The 27,588-nt window shown below is 36.5% G+C and overlaps 1 protein-coding gene across 1 annotated transcript in view; it reads right to left on the bottom strand.

The window, feature by feature from the left end:
• LOC126234964 (ATP-binding cassette sub-family C member 4-like) overlaps positions 1-27,588 on the bottom strand; it is an 83,766-nt gene extending 56,178 nt beyond the window's left edge. Inside the window, exons 1-13 of the mRNA XM_049943702.1 lie at positions 27,512-27,588; positions 27,305-27,415; positions 23,244-23,378; positions 22,016-22,220; positions 21,297-21,519; positions 17,384-17,540; positions 17,138-17,276; positions 16,937-17,047; positions 16,639-16,863; positions 12,435-12,721; positions 10,078-10,261; positions 5,381-5,536; positions 124-320 (exon numbers count right to left, since the gene is read on the bottom strand). Coding sequence (XP_049799659.1) covers positions 124-320; positions 5,381-5,536; positions 10,078-10,261; positions 12,435-12,721; positions 16,639-16,863; positions 16,937-17,047; positions 17,138-17,276; positions 17,384-17,540; positions 21,297-21,519; positions 22,016-22,220; positions 23,244-23,378; positions 27,305-27,415; positions 27,512-27,588 — 2,207 coding nt within the window. The remainder of the gene's footprint in view (positions 1-123; positions 321-5,380; positions 5,537-10,077; positions 10,262-12,434; positions 12,722-16,638; positions 16,864-16,936; positions 17,048-17,137; positions 17,277-17,383; positions 17,541-21,296; positions 21,520-22,015; positions 22,221-23,243; positions 23,379-27,304; positions 27,416-27,511) is intronic.

Here is a 27,588-nt window from a genome sequence, read left to right as displayed (position 1 = left end):
GTAACAGTATCATAACAAAATGTTGTATCCAGAATTTATTAATATTTCTGTTTGAAGAAGGGTTAAAAATGAATACTGCATTATTCTGTGGAATGATGTTTGGAAATATTTTGAGGAACTCACCAATATGCCACCCAATAATCAGCTCCACTTGTTATAATGGGAGTGAGTATAAATCCTATCAAAACCACAACACGTAGGAGCCAGCTGCCACCAGCAGAAAAGTAGGCATTATATACAGTGGCTGATAAATGACCCAATGTTCTCATTTCAGACTCAGGTAAAGGATAATTTGCCATATCCATTGACCTCATGCTTTGCTGTAACCAAAATTGAGAAATCCTTTAATGTATGCTCAACCATTTGATAGGACAATAACAGTGATAAATGTCAACATCAGATTTTATACAATCACAGCAGTGCAATTCCTTGCTGAACACTTAGGAATTGTCATGTGATCATGATCTGATAAAATGTGACTAATTAAACTTATCCATTGTGATCACTGTAGAAGCTTTTCACTGAATGTAAAATGAAATTCAACTGCACTTAACTGCAGGAAACACTTTAATGTAACTTGTGTATTAATTATGATGTGATCACTTCAAGTTAACATATGTTGTGTGGACCTCACTTGACAAAATGAGTTATGTGGTAGAACTACAGCAGATTATTCGTTCAGTTCTATACATCCTATCAATCATCTCAGATGTTAAACAAGTCAATTTGTATAAAGATAAGCAATCCATGGAAACTATCTGCTCACGCCATCAGCAAAATCACTGGACTGGTGAGTACTATTTCTGCTTATGCCATCCAAATTTAATCCAGTGAATTAAAGATAAATTGCTCAGTGCTGTTGTATCCTCAGTTATTGTTATAAAGCTGCATGACAAATAACAAATAGGACTTAGTAGTACATATGTAAAAATATTTTCATTGGAAAATACCTTTGTAATGAAGTACATATTAAGCTCCAATACAAGAAATAGCAGCTTCACAATAAAAACTGAAGCAGGAACAACTTTTTCATAGTAGCAGCTTTCCTACTAATTGACTCATTTATATGGCTAATTAGTTTCATGGTCCACAGATCATACATCTTAAAGATGTGGACCAAGTCATTTTGCATTGAATTATGAAAACATGCAGAAATTTTTTATTATTAAAGATAACAGTAATAGGTAGTCATCTTCTGAAGAGAAGGAGTTGTCAACCAGAAACTTTTTCAGTTTGTTTTCATATTTAACTTTGCTGTGTGTCAGGCATTTGATCTCATTAGGTGTCTTCAAAAATTTTAATTGCAACATTTTACACCTCTAAAGACAATCTAAATGTGAAGTAATGAATGTCATTTTTCCTTCTGAAATTTTAATTATGTACATCATTCTTTTGAGCTGGAGTGGATTATTTACAACAAATTTCACAAGGGAATAAATATACTGTGAATCTGTAATCAGAGTGGCCAACTCAAACAGAAATCTACATGATGATCAAGGGCGAGCACCACACATTATTCTTGCAGCATATTTTTGAGCCACGAAGACTTTCTTCAATATGAGTTACCCCAGAATATCATTCCATATCATGATATTGAGTGAAAGTACACAAAATGTCAACTTATTGATTTGTGTCTCCAAGATTTTCAATTATTCTAAGTGCAAATGTGGCTGAACTAAGTAGTTGTAGCAGTTACACAATGTTCTTTTTCCAGTTTCTCTCTCATCAATACAGACACCTAAATTTTGAAGTTTCCTCCCTATTCATTATTTCCTCACAATATGTTACATTGATCATTGGCATAGTACCCTTGGATGTGCAGAACTGAATATATTGTGTCTTTAAAACTGAGGGAGAGACCATTTGCAGAATACTAGTCAATGATACATCTAAGAACACTGTTCACCCTTCTGTTTCTGTATGTACGTTTGGATTGATTACAATATTTGTGTCATCTGCAAAAGGAACTAATTCTGCTTGTTCTGTATTACATTGAAGATCATTTACATAAATGAGGAACAGTAGTGGACCTAAGATTGAGCCTTGGGAAATCAAACATGTGCTTTTGCTCCAGTCAGATTAATTTCCCTGTATTACATTGTTGAATGAGTAAGTACAACCTCCTGTATTCTTTTGTTAGGCATGACATTTTACATTGTTTGGCTATACCACAATTCCCATAAAACTTCTGCTTATCTGCAAGAACATTTAGATTCTCACAGTAAAATGCCATTGACAGGTCACAGAAAATACCAGCTGATTTTATTATTTAATGCTTCTAAATATTTTTTAGTGAACATGTCAATAGCATTCTCTGTAGAGCAGCTCTTCTGCAATCCAAACTGTGATATACTGAGGATGATATTGTTTGTCAGGTGAGATTCTGTTCTATGTTATGTCACCACCTCAAAAAATTTGGAATAAGTCAGCAGTGAAACAGGTCAGTAGTTACTGATACTTCTCTTGTCACCTTCCTTATAGAGGGATTTACAGTGACATATTTCTGTCTCTGGAAAAAAGCCCTAAGTTAGTGATGCATTTCAGAGAACATGACTTATTATAGGGAAACAAGTAATTAGTACTCTTTTGGAAGGAGCATAAAATCCAGATGAAATTTTATTTGAGAGAATATAATTTTCTTTATTTCAGGAGGAGAAGATTATGAAACTTTATTTAATTGTATGAGAATTACTTTTTTAAAATATTGCTGTGGTTTTTCTCTAACTGCTTGTCCCTGTGCTTTCCACAGTATTTAAGAAATAATTATTAAATGTATTTGCCATATGTGCCTCAACATTTATAGCCCATCCAATCAGTGCTATAGCAATTTATTCTGTTCTGTGGCTGGTTGTCCTGCCTCTTATCAGTACATCCCATACAGCTTTATGTCTGTTGTTGGAATAATTATTTCTGACATTATGTCTATGTTCCTTTATTTCTTAACTTTTCTTAGTAATTGAGCAGTTTTTGTAGCAGGCAGCTACTGCAGGATCTCGTACCTGTTCTTGCCAACAGTCATTTCGATTTTTCTTTCCACAAGATACTTAAATCCCTTGTATTTGGTTTATTATAAATTTCATTCTAGGTCATCTCTTGTAAACTGTTTTTAAAAGCATTTGTGCTGGAGTCAATTATTCTAACTGACTTCCACTGAAGAGCACCCATACTGCAAGGCACTACGTTATTTATCCTAACAATGCATCATGATCAATTATTTCTTCGCTTTGAGCTTCATGAAAGAAATCATCAATTAGGATCCTACTGTCTTTATCCAACTGTGCTAGAAAGTTCCTTACTAAGAAATTGTAAGTTTCCAGATCATTTTTCCTATCACAATCCTTTAAAAAATCTACATTGAAGTCACCAGACTTACCTGTTTGTTAAGCATAGCAAGCTTAGTAAGGAATCCAAATTCCTCATGAACAGTTCAAAATTTCCCAGTGGGGATCTGTATACATTTACAATTTAAAGTGAACTTTTTTTTCAGTATTAATTCACAAGCATGCACTTCTGAGTGCTGATCACTACAAAATCTTTCCCAATGTTTTCGAATTTTGGCTCTGTATTAATATACATAACTTAATCCCACAGTAGTTCTACATGAGTAAGCTGCTGGAGTCAAATCTCATGTAATTTATGCTGCTCTGTGGTTATTTGGTTCTCATGAAGCACATGATGCACATCTTATCAGAGCTCTCCAAATTTTCCAAACAGACAAGAAGCTCTTCTATGTAATTACTCAGTTCTCTAATATTCTGGTGAAACAAGCTAACTACTTTTCTGAGCATTCTTAAGCATCCTGTGGGGCATTCTTGTTATTTTGACTTCTTTCAAAACAGGGTGCCTGAGTCCTGATCCTGACCTAAAAGAGGTACCCCCCCCCCCCAGACCCAAACAGCCAGAGATATTTTTTTGTGAGATTGTGGCCCCAGATGTGTTTTCTACAAAAAGCTCAGCCAATCCATCTTGCCCTCTCATATGTTGCTGTTGGTAGTGTTTAGTACATCCAAATCTCCCAGTGGTAATAACAGGCACTGCACACTCATGGGATTTCACTCACGTCAGCAGCAGCCTGCTCAACTGTGTGTCAACATAGCTTACAGCAGTGTTAACCCAGGGCTGGTCATGGCACTACAGGATCACCACACAACACCCATTTGTGCATGTTTCTACTCCTGTTTCATCCAGGTCACCCCTAATGCTGTAATTAATGTCCTTAGACTGCTCCCCACTCCACCTACTACAATAACCTGATGCTCTGTACTTAAATATTTGCACAAATTCCTTATGTCGTCTGTCACCTGGAAAAGCCTATCACTTTGCTTCACAATACTGATGACCTGGTACCCTGTTCCTAACTTGTCCTGTACCATCTGGCTTACACCCCTCCAATGGTTACTACCTAGCAGGAAGACTTCTTCCTACTCTTACTTTGAACTGATCCCACAGCTGGATGAGTCTTTTCCTCTTTTACTTCAAGTAACAAGTCAAATTTATTCACTACTGTAGGCTCTGCATGTTCTGGTTCAGCCTGAAGTGCACTAGTCTGTTTCATGTTCAGCAATTCTGTTGTCTTTTGCATGGTCTACAGTTCCAAGGAAGAGCCTTGTCAGGTTTCCCACTACAGTCAACCACAGGTGAAATTCCAACCCACACTATGCATACCACTCTCACCAACTATTCTTTGGCAACAGCCACGTTTATCATGCATTGCATCACAGATTACATGCTTAAAAATGGAATTAAAGCAGTTGACACTTTACATTACATGAATTTTCATTTCAATGAGCCACAAAAATTATGCCTACAGCTTAGCACTTCACTTCAAGTGTATGATATAATGGAGAAACTTAACCATTTTTGCTTACAACAAGAACTCTGCACTCTTGTAACTGCAGTATCTTAATTAACTTATTCACAACAGACGAACTCTTAATATATACAACTGTAGGTAAACAAACTACAAGTTCAAACGTTTCTACATCAAAAAACTTAATTTAAGCACCTACTGGCATAGATTTAATTAGCGTCAAGCACTATGGCCAGTTATTTGTTAATACAGTAAACAGATTATGCTTCCATGATACATTTGTCTCATATTTATGTGTACCCGACTTGTTTCACATACCCCAAATGTTTTCCTTCTTGATGGGCCAAGAACATGAATGAATTAAAGAAAGAAAGAAAGAACTTTCTAGCTTTTGGAATAAATCCTTCATCAAGCTAGAGCACACACCAAAACACACTTAGAAATGCATCCGAGTTACCTCAAACATGCATTTAAAAACTTTTTTGTATTCTGCTCTTAGTAGCTGCAGCCGTTTTCATCTACTTCCTTAAATTTATTCCTCTTCAGGCAAGTGAGAGTAAGTTATTTTACCTCATGTGATCGACCTTGAACAGAATCTTCAAATAATTCAGTCAGCCCTCGTGTTCTTCCCATATCACCTGCAGCTTCTTCCTTTACGAGTAACTTCGCAAAGTCCAAGCCAGTGTTTTGTAGGTCTCTGTATGAACCTTTTGCTTCTATTTCACCCTGAAATGACAATTACTGCTAGCACTATGAAGTTTTTTTTTCACTATGAATTATCTAAAATTAATTTGCAAGATTGTGTCCTAACAGACAAGCATTACTTATTAGTTAGCAGCAGCAGCAAGTTATATAAATGCATCCTTTTATAATTTAAATTTTCTCACAAACAAATGGTTAGAAGGAATTAGAGTAATTAAGAATTAAATAGTAAAAACTAAGCAAAGGATCCACACTAAAGTCAAAGAAACAAGATGGAATGTTAAAGAATGAAATTTAAGTTTACCTCAATGTGAAATTTGCCTTATGTTATATTCGTAACACCAGTTTCCTGTTGCTGTTCCAACTTCTTCATACTTTCCCTTTCCATACAGATACAACCAATGTTTGTCAACATTTATTTGAATGATAAAGAGACATATCTTTTATATGATTAACAAAGGAAGCTATTATTCAAAAAAATTCCTCACATGAATAAGAGCATTTACTTTTCCGAGACCAAAATTATTACAAATAAATGGCATTTTAACTACAAATTTATCTACTGCTCCAGTTCTTCATCATTTATATGACATTTACATGTTTATTTTAAGTCAATTTTCTGAACTTTTTTCTAAACATATCAGTTTATTTAATTATTTACTTGTTATTTAACTGTAGCATATTAAAAAACTACATTCCCAGGTTCCAAACAGGGATCAGTTTATAGTACCTTCCAAAAATTACTTTTATTTTTAGGGCAATGATTTAATCCTTTAAAACAACAATCTTATACAGAAGGAAAAAAAATTGAGAATTCAATTCCACTAGTTTGTGGTGAATAATTTTATTGTGGTTCAAAGTCGGCTTCACCATCCAAACCCAAAGACATCAACTCTTAAGTCTTCTGTAGCATCAGTGTAGAGCCATCAACAATGATTAATGACCTATAATACTTTGTTTTGCCTTCTGTACATCCAAAGCTTCAGCAATAAGGGTGGATTATGTTATGAACTATTTATACATCCAAACTCAGTGTGTGTCTTAATTTTTCCAATCACAAAGCCCTACATAATTGCACACACAAACCTGAAAGAAAAATTATTCAATCTCTCAATGCCAAGGTTTTTTTATGCAGGTGGTAATGTGGATATGAGTAATTTAACAGGCATAAAGATGGTGCAACCTGACTTTACACTTTCTCACTGTTCAAGGTGACAAAAATCCTGGAACCAACAGGAGGTAGAACTGTAGACCATCAGGTCTGTAATCTGAAAGTTAACTTCTGAGCCACCAAGATACAAAATATGCCCACTGCAATGTTGTATGTTGTCTTGCCTAGTGTCACTGAGCAGAGATGAATAGGGGATCGTCTAGCAACTAAAAGTGGTGCAAATGCAGAAATACTCTGTCTTTAGTGACTTTGACAAAAGCCAGATTGTAGTGCCCGGATGTCACAATCTCAAACAGTGAAACTGATCAGCTGTTTGCATGCTACTGTCTTGAGTGTGTATGGAATGTGGTTAAAGAAGGCTGAAACCATGAGTATGCAACAGGAAGTTTGACATCCATATCTTATCACAGAACATAGTGATCAGAGGCTTGCCCACACTTTATAACAGGATAGGCTGTGATCTGTGGCATACCTGATGTACTGTGCTGGTGCAGAGCACTAGTGTGTTGATGCAGAGCACACTGTTCAGCACACAGTGTTGAACATTTTGTTGCACAGCTGAGGACCCGTATATGTTCCCATGTTGACTTAACAACATCAGTTTCGATTACAGTGAGCATAGGATCATCATCAAGATTGGAGCACTGATTAATGGAATCAATGTCACTTTGTTAGACGAATCATGTTTATTGTTAAACTGGGTTGATGGTCACATCCAGATATGCTATCATTCAGGCTTACAGCTGCTCAAAACATGCAGTGCACCATGGATAAGACCAGTAGAAGCAGTATTACATTATGGGGGCATTCACCTGGGCGTTATGGGGGCATTCACCTGGGCGTGCATGGGGCCTGCAGTAGTAATCAAAGACACCATAATAGCTGTGGACTGCATAAACATTATTAATGACCACCTTATGGTTGATGGGTTTCCAATGGCAAAGGCATCTTCCAGCAGGGTAACTGGACATCATAAGACCAGAATCTTACTGCAATGAGATTTGAGGAGCGTGACAGTGCAGTAAGATTCTGGTCTTATGATGTCCAGTTACCCTGCTGGAAGATGCCTTTGCCATCAAATTCAGCTTATCTGAATCTGATGGAACCCAACAGGGATGATGTTGAGCACCAGATTCCCATAAATTATGGGAAGTGAGAGAGCTGTGCATAGGCATCTGGTGCCATAAACCTCTGGAAACCTATTATATACTTTTCAAATCCATGGCATGCAGAATCACTGCTGAATTGTGTTCAAGAGATAGACCAACACCCTTTTAACTAGTTGGTCATAATGTTTTGACTCTTCAGTATACACTCTTGTAGAATACCTTAGTAAATTATCTATCAAACAAATTGCAATGAGCCACAGGATTATAAATTTCTTATGTTTAATAGTTCTGTTTGAGAAGTAGACAGAGAAAATGCGATATTCTCTGTTATTCACTATTTAAGTTACAAATAATTTATTTATTGGTGAATAATCTATGTGAAATTAGACAGAAATTAATTTAAATAATTCCCAACTCTGGTTATAGCCCTTCCCCCTACTTTCTTTCATTACAAGATGCACACATTTCTAGGTGTGATCTGAAAATATGACGAATGATTTTATTAGGAACAAGTAGTAAGCTAACATGAAATTTGATGTAATCTCCTTCAAAGTATTGTCCTTGGCTAGTAATGTACTTATCTGAACATTGAACCCACCACAAAGCATTTCTGGAAGGCTTCTTTTGGAAGGGGCTGCTCTGCTGTGACCACCTCAGTGTCAGAAATGGTGTTTAAACTTTCTCCTTTTAACACAGTTTTAATTTTTCCAAAGAACCAGAAGCCACAGTGCTAAATTTGGTGAGGAAGGCAAATGTGGTCCAGCTAACCCTCTCCAGCCAAAAGTTTGTGAATAAAAAGTGACACATTTTCATGATGAGGGAAGCCATTGTCCTATTTTTCAGATCTTTTTGTGCATAATTACATGAATGGTGCAGTGTGACTTTGTAAAATTTACCTTTCTTCTCCTTTGAATGAAAGGATCTTACTAGGCCCTTAGTACCTCAAGAAACAATGAGCACAACTGATTTTCATTGACTAACATGCCTTTTTAGGGTTTTAAATTTGACTGATTTTCTATTGGGAACTCTGAATTTTCACCTAAGGCCTATACTCATAGACCCATCTTTCATCTCAAGTTGCATTTTTGGACATTAAGTCCAAGTCTAAATGAAGATGGCCTAACTGTGTGCAAACTCAATTTTCTTTCCTTTCCTCACTCAACATTCTGGGAACAAATTTTGCACTTTTCTCAGTTTCAGCTGATAGTTCGTAATTGGTTGCATGCATCTGTACAAAAGATTAAGTTTGCTGAGCTCTCCAGTAACTAGCAATTTTTGCAGGTTTTTTTTTTTGTCTTCTCCGGCTGGGCATCCCAAATATTGCTTATTTTCTACTGACTCATTTCCACTTAACTCACTCATACAACTTGTAAACAGTTGTTAGAGTTACAGCTTTGTTACCATACACCAATTTCAACATTTCATGAGTTTCTTTAGCACTTTTTTGAAACTAAACAGAAATTAAACTTCACACATTATTCAAAATCCATGATATATCAGATATACAGTAAATGCAATCTCACTCTTGCGTGTCTGGATGATGGCCGAGAATTCAGACCGTGTTTCAACTTGACACCGCCTGTCTCAACATATCAGGCTATCTGAAAAATTACAACAAATAGTTTTGGTGTCAACAGTTGCCACTGAAAAAAACATTCACTGTATTTTTATCACATAATGTACATTCTGTGAAAGGAATGGTTTAGGTCATGACATCTGACATGTAACCACTTTTCAGCTTTTGTCAACACAAGCAAGTAATCAGTGAGGGTAAATGGGTACCTCACAGTGTGAAACTCCATGGCAATATGCGTGGCAGTCTGGTTTTGTTGGATATCCCATTTTACTGTTTAAGCAGTTATTTAATGTTCGAGTCTGCCATGCAACACTTCCTTTGTGTGGTCAGCAGCAGTCCATTCTTTTAATATTGTTATTCCATCCTGAATTTTAGTCTACTGTAGCTATTAGCAGCTAAGGGCAAGTCAAAGCCCTGAGTAAACACTGTTTTCTGACTGAATAGTGTTGTGGAGTGGGTCTGGTGGTCGAGTCATACCATTCGTTCTCTGGTATGAACATGTTTGCAGACTCATTATTGAAAAGCACAGCTACTTCATTTTACAAGGCATGGCACTGCTTCAAAAGAAATGTGTAGGATACAGTGACAAAATTTTTAGATTTGTTTATCACAACATTTTACTGAAATAGCTTTTTAGGAATTATTTTGTATTCATTCAAATTGCTTGTACAGTATAGTAATGAACTGTGTTTTGAAAACCCATACTTACATTTCGTAATATTAAAATCTGATCTGCTTGTTTTAAGAACTGTAGCTGATGAGTTACCAACACACAAGCTTTATTTCTCAATAGACCAGAGATGCAGCCATCAAATAAGTGCTTACTGACATGAGCATCAACTGCTGACAGTGGGTCATCTAGCAAATAAATGTCTGCCTTTCTGTAAACAGCACTGGAAAAGAAATATGTAATTTTAGACAAGTCCTGACAAAACTCTACCATCTGGTGAGCAAGATTTATGAAACAGGCGAAATACCCTCAGACTTCAAGAAGAATATAATAATTCCAATCCCAAAGAAAGCAGGTGTTGACAGATGTGAAAACTACCGAACTATCAGTTTAATAAGTCACAGCTGCAAAATACTAACACGAATTCTTTACAGACGAATGAAAAAACTAGTAGAAGCCAACCTCGGGGAAGATCAGTTTGGATTCCGTAGGAACACTGGAACACGTGAGGCAATACTGACCTTACGACTTATCTTAGAAGAAAGATTAAGGAAAGGGAAACCTATGTTTCTAGCATTTGTAGACTTAGAGAAAGCTTTTGACAATGTTGACTGGAATACTCTCTTTCAAATTATAAAGGTGGCAGGGGTAAAATACAGGGAGCGAAAGGCTATTTACAATTTGTACATAAACCAGATGGCGGTTATAAGAGTCTAGGGGCATGAAAGGAAAGTAGTGGTTGGGAAGGGAGTGAGACAGGGTTGTAACCTCTCCCCAATGTTATTCAATTGGTATATTGAGCAAGCAGTAAAGGAAACAAATGAAAAATTCGGAGTAGGTATTAAAATCCATGGAGAAGAAATAAAAACTTCGCAGTTCGCCGATGACATTGTAATTCTGTCAGAGACAGCAAAGGACTTGGAAGAGCAGTTGAACGGAATGGACTGTGTCTTGAAAGGAGGATATAAGATGAACATCAACAAAAGCAAAATGAGGATAATGGAATGTAGTTGAATTAAGTCGGGTGATGCTGAGGGAATTAGATTAGGAAATGAGACACTTAAAGTAGTAAAGGAGTTTTGCTATTTGGGGAGCAAAATAAGTGATGATGGTCGAAGTAGAGAGGATATAAAATGTAGACTGGCAGTGGCAAGGAAAGCGTTTCTGAAGAAGAGAAATTTGTTAACATCGAGTATAGATTTAAGTGTCAGGAAGTCATTTCTGAAAGTATTTGTATGGAGTGTAGCCATGTATGGAAGTGAGACGTGGACGATAAATAGTTTGGACAAGAAGAGAATAGAAGCTTTCGAAATGTGGTGCTACAGAAGAACGCTGAAGATTAGATGGGTAGATCACATTACTAATGAGGAAGTACTGAATAGGATTGGGGAGAAGAGAAGTTTGTGGCACAACTTAACCAGAAGACGGGATCGGTTGGTAGGACATGTCCTGAGGCATCAAGGGATCACCAATTTAGTATTGGAGGGCAGCGTGGAGGGTAAAAATCGTAGAGGGAGACCAAGAGATGAATACACTAAGCAGATTCAGAAGGATGTAGGTTGCAGTAGGTACTGGGAGATGATGAAGCTTGCATAGGATAGAGTAGCATGGAGAGCTGCATCAAACCAGTCTCAGGACTGAAAACAACAACATTTATATTTTCATACTATTCATCATATTGCAAGATAAAAAAATAATTAAATTTATGAAAACCATCAGTTCTACAGCAGAAAAAATATAATGTTCAAACCAGGCTGCATAATTTGTCAATACACATTTTACATCAAAACAAACATATTACAGTCTTTGCAATTTTCATTGTACCTACTGGACTGTGCTTCATGTCCAGTTATACTGAAACACACAGGTTTGTGAACAGATAATTTTGTGTTTTCAGATTTTGTATAGATTTACTTTTCTGTATCTAATGTTTACACTTTTTTTACTTTTACACCTTGTGAGTTTACTCATCAGAGAAACTGAATAAAGTATATCCGTGATTGTGTGTTGCAATAGTCTAATGCATCACTAAATGTCCAAACATTTTGATCATGTAGTCCACATGCTCAGGCCTCTTGTTGACACTGAACTGAACAGAGAATGGAGTTAGATGGTTAGTGCCAAAAACATTCAATTTTTAGTGTTTCTCATTTGGTATTTGTTTGCACAAAGATGCTGACAAATCTGGAATATTTTCATTGAGTACTGGAGCAACCTGGCCTTAGTTAATTTTTTTTAAAGAGTAAGTCATCAGCCAAGGCTATTGTACAGTAAAGGTTAACATATTGCAAAAGCATCTTGAAGTACAAAATATTGTTGACAAGACCAGCTGCATGCTGTCACATTCAAAATATAACAAGGGTTAATCAACATTAGTATTGCATTTCTGCACTTACCGAGCAAGGTTGATGCGCGCCTTCTGCCCACCACTTAGCGTGACACCACGCTCACCAACCAGTGTGCGGTCACCATATGGGAACATAGCAAAGTCTTGTTCTAAAGCACATGCCTTCACTACCTTGCGGTATCTTCTTCTGTCAAATGGTTCACCAAACAGTATGTTTTGACGCAATGAAGCTGCGAACAGCCACGGTTGCTGTGAGGCATAAGATAGTTTCCCTTTCACACACAGTGAGCCAGAGCATAAGGGTAGTTCATTCAAAATGGCCTGGAGTAATGATGACTGTAACAAATTATTTTAAAAATCAGTTTTTCCACTATATAGCATCTTGTTTGAATAGTATCACCAAGGAATCAAAGTAAAGCTTACATAATTTGGTTCTAAATTGATATCTACAAATCAAACAATGACGAATTGCAACATTACTAGCATCGTTTTGAAGTTTATGCTAAATGATCTAAAAAGACCTTTGTTAGGTTGAAATGTGCCCACTGAACTTCAAGCAGCAGTCAGCTGATTGTGCAGAACCGACTCATAGATGTTATAATACCAAAAATTGGTGTAGTGATTTTCAAAGTGTGATTCAGGCTTTCTTTAGAGGCACATTTACCACAATAGAGCAAAAACAGCTAAAGTTGATTTTCTGTCTTGTCAGATCTAAAATGGTATTCCAGTTTTACATTTCCATAAAAGATTAAAATTTCACTTGCAAACATATTTTGCACAATGGGGAATAACAAATTAACAACAACTTAATAATGCACAGTTTTTCATTAACATATGCTATGCACAGAATTACTTTGAATAGGATTGTTACCAACAGTATGTGTATTGTATTAATGACAACATGAAATGTGGAGAACAACTTGTTAGTACTAAGAGCCTAATGATACTAACAACTGATTAAATTAAGCGCAAGACTTTACCATTTTGAATGAAATGGAGAACAGATATTGACAATAACATGCACTAAACCATACCATTAGGAAGATGCAACATTTTTCTAAACCATTTCAGATAATATAGAGTCAGTTTAAGAGGAACCTGAAGGATGTATACACTGTACCGACAAACTATGAAAGATAAACACACATCACACATATCACCAGAAAGAGGAAGGTTCAAAGTTTCTTACTGACAAAGACACTAAAGTGTACATTCTAAAGTGTACATTCCACATGGGCACCGTACATTGGTTGAGAAACTGACACTGTAATCCACTTCACTCTACACACAAATCAACAGGCCCCTGTTTACTGAATCAAAAGCTTCAGCAAATAGATTTCTCAGCTATTGAAGAGTAGCTGCCATAGGAGAGGCAAAGACTGTCTTATATACTGCAACAGAAAAATATTGCAATGTGTGAGGGCTGGTGACCTAGGAGGTCAAAAGCATTAAACATCACTCCCAATCCAATGTCACAAGACAGTGTCATTAAGATAATGGTGCACCTTGAGGTGGAAGTGAGGAAGGATGGCATCATGCATAAAATCATTGGTTTCTTTGTGAAGTTGAGGAAACAAATTTTGCAGCATGTCCAGGTACAACATTCATGTTGGACTTTACACCGAGAAAAATAAAGACCCATAAATTTTGTGAACGGAAACAGCATAAACTGTTAGTGTTTATCTTATGCTCAGTCACAACTCCAGGATTTTGTAACTCCCAAATTGTTACACTATGGCAGTTTACTTTATGAGATAGACGAAACCAATTTATCTGAAAAGGTGAGTTGTTTGGATGAAGTATCATCTGCCATATCATGGAGAACTGAAATGCAAAATTTGAACCTTCTGTTACAGCTGCCAGAACGCAATTGCTGCAGTAACTGCAATTTGTAAGGCTTCATATGTGTCATTTCAGAGCACACCTCACCATTGTTTGAAGAAGTTCAAGTTCCTGGCCTGCCCATCTTGTCAACTTCCGAGGGCTCTGTGTGAACGTATCTCCAATATGTTCAATATTTTCATCACATGCACATGCATCACATGAAATCAGCTTCGAAGAATTTTGTACCCCAGTCATAACTGTGTGAATTGCAACATGCAAAATGATCTCTCTTATGGAGTAGTTGCCATGTTGCGTCAAGCAAACAACAGCACAGCTGTGTTAAAACTTTGAACCTTCCTCTATGGAGTGACATGCAAAATGTGTTTCTGTCTCTTATAGTTTGTTACAGGCAAACAATTGAAATCTGTTTTTGAACCACCCACTATTGGTTAACTGTATCAAATTACTTAAGTTTATGTCAAATCTGACACCTGATCAGTGAAACTGTGTAAATAAAGCTGCAGTCCTTTTATTGATGTGGCCTGTAACCTACATCTAGATAAACCACTCTGCAATCCACTTCTAACTACCTGGCAGACAGTTCACACAATCACTTTCTTACTATTTCCCAAACATTCGACACTAATAGCATGTTGGAAGAATTAACACCTAAAGCTTTCAGTGCAAGGTCCAATTCATTTTTATTACAATCATATTTCTCCCTACGTAGATGTGAGTAAAAATATTTTCACATTTGGGAGAGTAAGATGGTGACAAATTTTATGAAAGGACCTCACTGCTATGAGAAATGGCTTTGGTTTAATGACTTCCATCCAAGCTTGTGTATTATATCCACGACACACACTACCCTACATCATGATAATTGAAAATGTTCTGCCCTTTGAACCTTTTCAATGTCCCCCAATCCCATCTGTTATGGATGCCATACCATGCAGCAATATTCTAGCAGAAGTGGAAAGCTTGGTGTACTTTTTTTAAGTTCTGGTGTTATTTATGATTTTTTGAGTCCTATTTTCTTAGTTATTGTTTATTTTACTTATTCACATGTCCAATAAGTAAAATAAGTAAGAACCAAGATGGACAGCTGGATGAATGAGTTACAAGGGACAAAGCTATGAGGTCATCAGCCCCCTAATCCTGTGTGTCTCAAGCTAGGAGTATATATTAGAGAGGGACCTCAAAGGGCAAATCCTAATTAACTCAATCGCTTGCAAGAACCAGGAAAGCTAAGGGATAGAAAAAATAGAAGGGGGCACAAAAGGGTGAATGTGGGCGAGTTACCCTGCCCAGAATGCCACCGGAGGCCCCCAGGACACGTTATGCAACTGGAGACACACCCTCTGCATCTGAGCAATGCTTCCACACCCTCCACCACCACAAGAAAACTAACTATACAGCCAGTATAAAATTTCAGGAAAGAACAGTGATGATGACTGTCAACCAACAACAGATGTAAAAGAATAAGAAGAATTAAAAAAGGTTGGAATGGCTGGAGCCAGGCTGGACTATCTAGCAAAGGCAGCTATGGGGCACCTTTTATCAGAGCAGGCAACAGGACACCCCTCCGGTCCCTTAAGTCGATGACAAGGCCTATGTACCATATGTCACAGGGAGGAGGAAAAACCACCTTCATGGGTAAAATGTAAAACCAAAACAGCCACTGTGGCATTATCCACTAGTACCAGAGATAGTGTTTCAACACGTTTAAAAGTTTCACAATAAGGTGATCAAATTAAAGCAGACCTATAGGATATGGGTCACCATGAGAAGCACCACACAACAGTTCTCTGGCCTGTGCAGCCCTTCACTGTTGCTGACACTGACCATCACCTGGAGCAGAAACATGCCATCTTTGGTCATGTTGAGCACCATGGTTTAAGCATAATCTAATGAGCTATATGCTGTAGCCAAGGTGTGGGTGAACAGTAGGATTTTGGGGGGGGGGGGGGGAGTGTCTGCCACCTCTGTCATCTAATCACTGATGGCGGTCACCTTACATCAGGGCTCTGCAACTGCACTGACACCAGCAGTTGCCACCACCAGCATGCACTGCCTGCCTAGTGGGCAAACTGCTGGCACTGACAAACTGCTTTCCTGTAGCTCCTACCCCACAGAACAACGAACTTCCCTCCAGCTGTGATTTCACCCCTATAATTGATAAGAAAATTACTTTTTAACCAGGGATATTTTACTGATGGTCTGCCGCACAACTCTATCCAGTCCCACCTCCACAGTCCATGTCCTGGCCAGGAAACTGCACTGCTCATCCCGACTGGCCAGCAGGCGACTAAGGGCCAGATCCCAATCTCTAATTTACATTAAGAATGGTAACATAAAATATTGCTTACTTAATGGTGAAATTATTTGATATTGTTAGTGTTGAGTAATTATCACAGTTTTCCACTAACCTTTCCTGATCCCACTGGTCCAATTACTGCAACAAGTTGCTTGGGTGTCACAGTTAAGTTAACATTATTTAATGTGTTTTCTGTATTATTTATAGACCATTTTGCTGATGCCTCCATTAGATCAATTCCTGCATCATCATCATCTGAATACTGAGTGATGGAATCTACGTTGTGTTCTTCCATGTAGTCTGGTAACTTTTTTATTTCATCATTCATTAAGAATCTCTGGAAAAGGCATTAGTCAGCAATTATTTACTATTAAGAGAAAATACATGTTTCAACAAAAAAATATACATACTTGTACTCTTTTTGTTGATACCAAAAATTCAGCTCCAAAAATAATTGCCTTTGGAAAGCAGTCACCCATAGTATCAGCCAGAAGATTATAGTATGCTATTACTACAAAAACCTGAAAAATGAACATTTACTGAATGAAAGAAATTGTCAATGAATTGAGACACTTCCATTTTATCTTCTAAAAATGTAAAGATACTGCTACCTTTTCTGCTGTTATTGCTTCACCAAGTAGAACATAGGTCACAATGCTGATGAAGATAGAAAACCTTGTAACAAATATTCCAAACGATGACATTGTGCAGCGGACATAAGCAGTTGATCTAATAGAGGCTGTTTCTAACCTGAAAGTGATTAAAACACTTTTTCTCTCTCATTTGGAAAGCCTTACAGCAGTGCATTTATATATAAATATGTAAACACACATATTTAAAGCATTCCATATACACACCTTCTACATGCTTCAATTAACTTTGCAAAATAGTTCTCCCATGTATACAACTTTATAACTTGAATTCCTGAAATAATTTCATTCATTAACCTAACCCTTTTATCAGATCTCAAAGCTGTTTTCATTCGGAGGTAAGACATCCTTTTCCCCAAAAGGCCTGAAATAGAAACATGTTTCAACATTACTTTAGGAAGCATATGCCTAATGCATGCATTTTTTGAAAATTAACGAACTAAGAAAACAGTCTCCACTTTTCATATAATTGTGAAATAATTAGTGACATATGAAAGGAAGATGAGAAGTTAAACTGCCAAAATTGCACATGCATATAAAGTTAATTTGAAGGGACCCCTAATAGTTAATGAGAATAAGTAGTTTGAAGCCGGGAGGGGGGGGGGTGTTCAATCCATTCAGATAACCAGATAAATTATTAATGCTCTCCACATGTATTTTGTTAGTATAAAATTTACTACTACACAGCAAATTCAAATTTAATAATCCTTTCTAAGATAAAGAAGCTCAAAGTCTAAGTTTTCTATGAGCTATCTACTTGTGAAGAAATTATAAATTTCATCAATAAGATCAGTCTCTGGATCAAAGTAATCTGCCAGATGTGCACCCATGTTAATAGGTAAATTAAGTCTTTGGGAACGGTTTTACTGATGATCACACTAATTCCTACTTGTGATTGGCACAACCATGTAAAAATGGCAGGTATACAGATGTGAGTGAAATTAAAATGAAGCCTCTGCAGAATAAATGCCACTGGACTTTATGGGGAACATTAGATTTTGTAACAAATAAGCTGAACTGATGGTACTTTTGTCTTGGCCTCTGTAAAAACTGTTTAAAACTCCGTGACAGCAAAAGCACAGTGTGTCATATTCTAAATATGAGTTCCACATGGCATATACAGTCCCACGATTTCTTATAAAATTATTGAAAATTTTCTGTATTTGCACTAATACTTCCTATCCCTGAATTTTGGAAAAAGCAGCATTCCATTTGCAGAGATGGTGGTTGATTCATTTTAAGATTTTTTTACAAATGTTTTACGATACAATCATAACCAGTTTTGGCCCTCAGAGATGGTCTCCAGTTGCTTCGGGTGGCATTTGATGAACAATTTAACTGGTAGAAGTTGATGGAAGTCTGATGGGTTCAGCCATTTTTGGCTGTGGTCAAGATTAGCTAGCCGACAGTACTGTCACAGTGACCAGTTCTTGGAAGAAAGCAAAGGTCACATCCATCTATGATAAGTCCAATATCCTTGACATTGATTTGTTGGAGAATCTTAGAACATATGAGCTCTAACATAATGAGGTATCTTTAACAAATGATATCCTCAGTGCCAACCAGAATGGATTCCAAAAACTTTGATCATGTGAAACCCAGCTTGCACTTTTCTCACATGACTTTCTGAAAGCTTTCAATCAAGGCAGTCACTTAGATACAGTATTTCTTGATTTCTGTAAAGCATTTGACTCAGTTCCATGCCTAAGCTTACTGTCAGAAGTATGATCATATGGAGTATCAAGGAAATTTGTCTGGATTGAGGACTTTTTAGTACGGAGCACAAGCACGCTATCTTTGAGAGAGAGTTGTCAGATTTAGAAGTAACTGAAGGTGTTCCCAGAGAAGTGTTGGAGGGCCTCTGTTCATCTTGTATATTAATGACCTTGCAGACAATATTAATAGAAACCTCTGACTTTTTGCAGATGATGCAGTTATGTACAATGAAGTACTCTAAAGAAGCTGCATAAAGATTGAGTCGCGTCTTCATAAGATTTAAAAGTGGTGCTAGGATTGGCAACTTGCTTTACATGTTCAGAAATTTAAAATTGTGCTCTTCACAAAATGAAAAAACTTAGTATCCTATGACTAAAACATCAATGAGTTACTGTTGGAATCTGTGTGAAAAACATTGTAGCAATATGAAATGGAATGATGACATAGGTTCAGTTGTGGGTAAAGGAGGTAGTAGTCTGCGGTTAAATTGCGACTCTTGGCATATACTATAATTACCTATGTATGACTCACTTAGGTATTGTGATAATATTTGATCAATCTACAGCATGCTTAGAGGCATTCAAACAATCACTATTCCCACACTCCATATGCGAATGGAATGGGAAGAAACTAATAACTGGTACAATGGGACATACCCTCTGGTAGATAGCATGGTTGTCTGATGCGTTAATTTGTTACACTTCACTGTATGTAGTACAAATTCCTTCCCTGGTGACAAGTGTACTTAATTGCTATAGTCAGGGTCTTTAATAAAGATGTCAATACATATGACAAATCAGTTTTGTTTACACACATCATTCCAGATTTTTTTTTTAATTTGGTGTGGAAGCATGAAGCGCAGTTTATGGTGCCAGCACTGCAAGGGGCAGGCATGGTTTGTTTCCCATCCCACATGAGTCCTCACCCCCACAGTGGTTCATGTGAGGACCAGCCTTGCTTCCTCCAGTCCCTGCTCCACCCTTCTGTTAAATTAAAGGTAGGTATCAGTACATATTCTACAACTGCTGATCATGTGAGACCTCAAGACTGCTATTGTTTATAGTGGAGTCTAAGTTGATACCACATACTCTATTTCCAGAATGCCTTTGAGCTTATTAGCAGCATAACCTGGTAGATAGACAAGATACAAGTTAATGGAATTTCAGGGCAAATAAATTATTAATTCTATACTTTTGAGTGAACAGAAATTGCAATGTGCTATGATGTAATGTAACAGATAGTGCTGTAGTTTTAGCCTTTTATGAAAAAAAAGCTGACATTTTGATTTGGAATCTTTAAGCCCAACAAAGTATATCCTGATGCATGTAACTGAAGTATTTAATGTATCTTCAGTTTTTGTAATGGTACCAATTTCTTTTAAATATGTACAATATTTCCACGTCTCTAAGATGAATTCCAGGGGTGTGAAAGGGCTAATCAGCATGTGTCCATTACTCTTAAGTTAATGACATGTTTCCTGACCATTTAATGTGCCTAGGAAAACATTTTTCACATTTTATTTGCAATCTTGGCATCACAACATGTTGCTATTGACAAATAGCAAGGTTCTTAAGGTTATACACTTAAAGAGAAATAACTCTTCTTCAGACAATTGTCAGAGGTGCTGAAATTTAGCACACAGTTCTCCATTTACAACATTTGATATCCTTTAGGAGTAAAGGAGACCACTCACCAAATAGCAGAAGCTTATTAGAGTCATCAATAGGAACACACAAGGGAAACAAAACTTGCTAGCTAGTTGAATAAATTTTATTATCGAGCTACAGTACGTAGATAGGAACACATGAAAATATGCATGCATTTGCATGTATGCATACATACATAACCTGCTATTTATTGAGTGGTCTTTCCTTATTTAAAATTTTCCATTTTTAGTATCTGCTTTTCATTGGACCTGTATACAGAGAAAAACCTGAAAACACCTTCAGTACCTCATGTTGGTAGTAATGAAGCAGGGCATACAGAAGTGAGGTGGTGGCTGTGAACTAGAACAATCTACAGTTCAAGTATCAACAAGCTGATCTCTCATTGGGAGAACTGTGTCCATTGTCAAGGTGACTGTTGAGAAGTAAATGTGTAGACATGAAGAATAAAGACGTAGAATATGAATAGTATTTATTTTATTTAAAAAAGCTCTGAGTTTTCACTTAAAAATTTGGAGACATAACTTTTCAGTATGCCCTCTTGGTATGTAAACTAAAGTCTTTGGTGCCATCTGTGTGCACTAAATTTTTGACAAGAATCAAACCTTTTGATAGTTAATTTTAATTGACCAGCACAGTTAATCCACATTGCTTTAGTTTTCATGTACTGCACAATTCCAGCACATATTTTTAGTGTGGGAGTAACAACTACTCATGAGTGACAAAAATTGGTAACTCACCTTGAAAAGGAATAAATACCAGCAGACAGGAAACACCTGCTAATGCAGCAACCCCTACTCTAGTCCACATGAAATAGGCAACAACAACCATCTCCAATGGGCCTATCCAAAGGTAATGTACAAAAAGAACAGAAGGATCAAATCTGTTCATATCATTTGCCAATAGATTTACAACTTGTCCAGCTACTGCTCCACCTAGAGCAGCTTGACTCATTTTCATTGCCTACAAATAGAAAAAAATTGAGCAGTGATGTCAAACATAAGGCTAAAGTGTACATTCTGGAGAGAGAGAGAGAGAGAGAGAGAGAGAGAGAGAGAGAGAGAGAAAGGAATCTCATGTAGCATTAGATGTTTTATAGCATGCGAGAAGAGTTCCAAGAGGAAATCATCCATTACATTAACGCATTGATAGTTCATCATAGGTCAGATTGAGTGTTACAGATTCCACACACACTCAAGATTATACTTGGTAAAAAATGGTCACCTCTATGGTAGTTACTTTTTGCTCTTATAAATAACTCTAGAAATATTTAGCATATAACAAGAGGATTTTTACAATGTTTTGGCCAGTTGTATTTTAACACTCTTTAAATTAGTTGATATCTAGTTAATGAAGAGAGAGTGCATACTATACTGCAAACTACTATTGCTTCAGAGGAAAAGATTAGTTACTAATGTTATCAGTTACAAGGCTGTGGAACTGCATTAAATACACTCACCTTCCTGTAAAGCAGTGAACAGCAAGCTACCCGTATCTTCATTCCCATGTGGAACATTGCATGGGATAGGGGATAGAGTATTAGTGATGACACCACAGAGCAAGCAACCATTCCAGCAGCATACATATATGCCGCATGCAGCTCCACTTCGCCATCATGCATGAAGTAACGCAGAAGTCTCCCAAGGAATAGAGGCTGTGCCACTCTAAGGAATCAGTGTGAAAATAATTTATAATCCTTTAAATCCTTCATTTAAATACAACTTAGCATTACAGTAAAGTATTACTGTACCCAAATAAAAATTCAAAGTCTTTACTAGTATTCAAATACAGACCTATATTTTACATATGAAAGATCTAGGTATTTTAATTATTGAGAAAACTAGGTATATTCTAAAGTTAATTATTTTCCTCTTTTAGGAATACTGGTATTAAATTCAGACTAGCAACATCTCTGGCAACATGATTATTTTTCCCAAGCAAAACAGTGTCAAACATTGTTTTGTGACTAACTATAATAGTCTTAAAAACCTAATTAATGAAAGCATTGTCTTTCTTTTATTCTTGTATAATTAGAAGGAAAATGTGTCCGGATGTTTTCAAATAATTATAACACCTAATAAATACTCTATGGTATGTTTTTCATACCTATCTGACATACAGCAAGCACTGAAATTCATTTAATGAATAGTGATGTTTAGGTTACACTAAGCATGCCATTTTAAGTTTATTAAAAGTTTATTAAGTATGCCTACATTTTACCAAATCTGAAGGTCTCTGTAACAAGCCTTGTACCATCAAATATCTTTATAATATTCCTACTGCCACAACAGACAGATGACTACCCTTCACCAACATCTGCCATGTCTAATTTTTTCTTACTGGTTGTGATAGCTTTGTGATTACTCATGTATTTCACTATCTCTATTCTTTGCTACTATTTGAGTACTCAATGACTGCATTGTTAATGTTCATATGGAACTTACTGTACTGAATATGAGAAGGTGAATTTATTACTTTTTAAAAATAATTATTCATACTCTTTCTGAAAATAATACTTATACTGAAAATTATGTGGGAAGTATTCTAGTAGTCAAGCCCATAGTCATAATCTGTCAGTAGAATAATTTAAGAACTGCATGGCCATTTTGTAAGAATGTTCCACCACCTTAATCATTTTGACATGGTACAACTTCATTCAGACATATAGATTTAAATGTAAAACTTACCTCACAATAAGTTCAGCAGACATCTGAATAATGCCATAGAACAGTATTTTAAGGCCAAAGCATTTAACAATAACATTTAGCAGCTTGGGTGTACTATTCCTGGTGTGTGCCTTTTTTACTTCCTTCCGCCACAATCTAGGGAATAAAAACTTTACTAGGCTAACATACCACTAGTGATGGAATTCCAACATCAATGTAACCACTCAGTTGAAGTGGAGATATCCTTCCCAATTATAATCAATAGCAAATGTGACATTATGTAACAAAATTGAACAATAGTTATTTAATTAATTTTATTTATTTAATAAATTTCCCAGAGATATTATAAAGATTACTAAAACTTATTTAGAAAGGCAAAAGGTAACTGTTAAACAATTGTTAATTCCATTTCTGTAAAGCCTCACTACAAAGGTCTAGAGGAACGCCGACTATTTTCAGGGAAACAAATTGCAGTACACAAAGTGGAAACCTACCATTGCAAAGCTCATGTCAGCTGATAGTGTAATTTTAAATTAGGAAATAATCATTGTATAGTGCATGTAGTGTATGCAGCAAGTCAAAAATCGAGAAATAAACAGTGTAGCACCAGGTTTTTAAATTATTGAATAACCTTTTTGTTAATTATATTATACACTCAGGATAAACCAAATGAAAATGAGCTGTTTTAAACAGACTGGCCTTTTATTCAGGAGGATTTAGGCACCAATCTCCATCCGGCCATCCTGAATTACGTTTTCTGTGGTTTCTCTAAAACACTTCAGGCCAATGAGTGATTCGTACTATAGGGCCACAACAGATTACTGTTCCATCCTTAAATTAGACCAGGAAACACACATGCCTGTGTATGATTTTTCTTAAATTACTATGTTATGACATGTCCAGTGTCATTTTGACACCAACGATGGTGACTACTAGAAGCATTAACATCTGTCCTTCCACTAACAATTCTTAATACTAATTTATATATAAGGAAAGATAATGTATTACATTCAGTACCAATTAAAATTGTGTTTATAGACATATGATCTTGTCTGCAATTGCGAGAAAGAACTTGATACCTTGCTTTATCTAATTTCTCACACTGAAACCTCCAGATGTCAGACCCTCAGATAGGTGCCAAATGTTTTATGTAATATAATATCAACCAGAACTCTGATTTAGTTCATACTATGTGCTGGTGGCCAGTAAAATGGGCATAAATGTTAATTTTAAATTAACACCAGAGCTACAGAGCATTTGAAAAACCATAACTTAGAAGCTAGTGGATATAGCTTCTGTGGAGAAGTTTGTAGAGCATTAAACTGTCTTACCAAGGACCCTGGGTTCAAGGTCCAATGATAATTTTTTAAATGTATTTTGTGTGAAAGTGTTGTATTGATCTATTAATACTTCCACACACATGATGCAGTTGTTTGTTTATTCTACTGTTCCAATTTTTTATATTTATTCTGTGAAACTACAAATGAACTAACTGCTTCATCATGAGTGATTTCTGTTCTGTCACGGATGTAGGTTAGCTACTTTCAACTAACAGAGCAAAAGCAGACTGCCAAAAGAAGCTTGCCACAAACACTGAAAAGTTCTGTCACACATCAGCAAAATGTTTCCCACATAACAGTTTCACACAAAAAAGTTACCCGTGGGGTTTGAACACAGGACCTTTGGTACAATGACCTCATGCACCACCATCTCACCCACATGATATATACAAAACAATCATTGAAAGATACACTTTTTATGTACCTGTAGTTCTTGTGTTACTTTTCATTACTTTTTATGCATGTTATACTGGATGACAGCCCATAGAATGAACTAAATCGGTATTTTTATTGATAATCTATTGACATACATTTGGTACCGATCTGAGTGACATCTGAAGGTTTGGTTGTCAGCCTCATTCGGATTATTTAAATGTGGTAGAGAACTTAAAAATGGAAAGAATTAGTCCAAGAAAGATACTTAGGCACCAAAATAAAAAAAAAATGCAGAATCATGTCTTTTAGAGATGGAGTTTTACAGAAAAATGAAGACAGGCAGGGTTGTGCTGGTGTACAAGAAAGGACATAAGGATTTCAACAACTGTAGATCAGATTCACCGACAATTTTTGTTTCTCAAAAATCCTGGGCAAGCTTTTGTATAATAGATTCGTTTATTATCTGGACAAAAACAGAACACTTTCAGAAAAGGTGAATCTATGGGATCAGGTATTGCCAGTATAGCAAAAATATACTATTATTAGCCAAACAACAAATTATCTTCAATGTTTTTGGTTTTCTTCAAAGTATTTGATGCTATTGCCTACGAAATACTGATACAAAAGTTGCAAAACTGTCATTCAAATGCAAGCAGGAGAGTGGATGCACTCATATTACAGGAAACAATATGGAGTACCACAGTGTTTGCTAATAGAGTTATTGCTGTTTAATCTGTTTAAAAATGATGACTGTATTTAAGAGAACGAAGAATATATTCTGTGCAGATGGCGCATGGCAATGACCCAACTGTAGAATATTGTTAGAGGAGCATATATTCTGCTAACATTGCAGCCCAGTGGCTCATGAAAAATGAACTGGTTATGAATTGAGAACGACAAAGTACAAAATGTTGAGACAAAAAAGTTTGCTTGTGTAAGCTTAGAGGTCGAAAATACAAAGCAGCAAGAAGTATAATGCACTGAAGTTAATTATTATTGTGAATAATGAGCTGCAATGGAAACTAATTCTAGAATGAGATCATCTCCTCTTGTGCTTGGTAGAGCACTGTCACGAAAGGCAAAGGCTCCAAGTTAAAGTCTCTGTCCGGCACACAGTTTTAATCTGCCAGTTTGTCAGTAGAATAATTTAAGAACTGCATCGCCATTTTGTAAGAATGTTCCACCACCTTAATCATTATAATGGAGCCAAATTTCTTACAGACAGGCAAACCTATGCTGTATCCTTGTCCATCACTACTCCACCCCTACCCCCAAACCCCTTGCCTCATAGTTCATATCCCTGCATAAACTTTGATGCAAGAACTGTCCCATACATCCCCTCATGACCACCTATTCCAGTCCAATCACAGGCCTCTGTCATCCCATATGAAAGGTAGGACTACCTGTGGAAGTCACCATCTACAAAATAAGCTGTAACCACCACCCTGCTTTCTACATGGGCATGACAACTCATGCTGGCTGTCTGGATGAATGGCCACTGAAACTGGGAAAGAGAACTAGACCAACCAATTTCTGAACGTGGTGCCCAACACATTGTGCCTTATTTCAATAACTCGCATTCGGGAGGACGACGGTTCAATCCCGTCTCCGGCCATCCTGATTTAGGTTTTCCGTGATTTTCCTAAATCGCTTCAGGCAAATGCTGGGATGGTTCCTTTGAAAGGGCATGGCCGATTTCCTTCCCCATCCTTCCCTCTCCCGAGCTTGTGCCCCGTCTCTAATGACCTCGTTGTCGACGGGACGTTAAACACTAATCTCCTCCTCCTCCCTTACTTCAATAACTGTTCCACAGCCTGCACCATCTGGATCCTTCCTACCCACACCATTTTTCTGAATTGTGCAGGTGGAAATACCCACAGTCTTGTAATAATGATTTAATAAACAAAAATATATTTAACAGTAAGAGATTACTCATTCTTAGCAGGAATTTTAACTTCCACAGTGAAATAAGTAATCTATTATTGTTTCTGAATATCCATTACAATTATGAAAATGATATGTTGTGTTTACATTCTGCTCCTTTACATGTACAAAGTTTCAAATATTAAGATAGTTTCCTCATATGAACTTAGTATCTCCAATTTAACCATTTCCTCCCAGAACCTCAAATAATGAAATTTTTTATAATCAAAAATATTAACAATGCCTAAATTATTTTATTTGAGTGCATCAAAACAAAATTTTGGTGAGTTGTCTCAGATGTAAGAGTGAAAAAGCAGTTCTAGCAAGTCTGACTTATCTTTAGCAAAATTAATCTTTTGTGAATTCTTTCTGCATCTTACTAAGTATTCAGGAATAACATCTAAAACCCTATGATAAGCAAAATAGTTGACAATTTAACTTTACCTTTCAAATTTATCACCAAGATAATCTGATTTGTGTTCCTGGAGTGGTTCATACAAATCTTCTTCTTCTATCTCCCTCTTAAGTCCTATCTTGAAAAAATCTAAAGTCCACCTAGAAAAAAAATTTTTCCATTCAGCTTTTAATGTGAGAATAACTCATGTTCATTCACTTTCCTGTCCAAGTTACAATTTCGAAACATGTACATACCAGAAAGTCATTGCGGAAAGTGGATTTGCCGTTGATCTAGGATGTGGCTGTCTGCCATGTTGCTTCAGCTCTTCCAT

Source organism: Schistocerca nitens, chromosome 2 (assembly GCF_023898315.1).
Source record: "Schistocerca nitens isolate TAMUIC-IGC-003100 chromosome 2, iqSchNite1.1, whole genome shotgun sequence".
NCBI classification, from domain to species: Eukaryota; Metazoa; Arthropoda; class Insecta; order Orthoptera; family Acrididae; genus Schistocerca; species Schistocerca nitens.
Note: the sequence above shows the minus strand (reverse complement) of the source record. Positions and strands in the feature narration are given on the sequence as shown.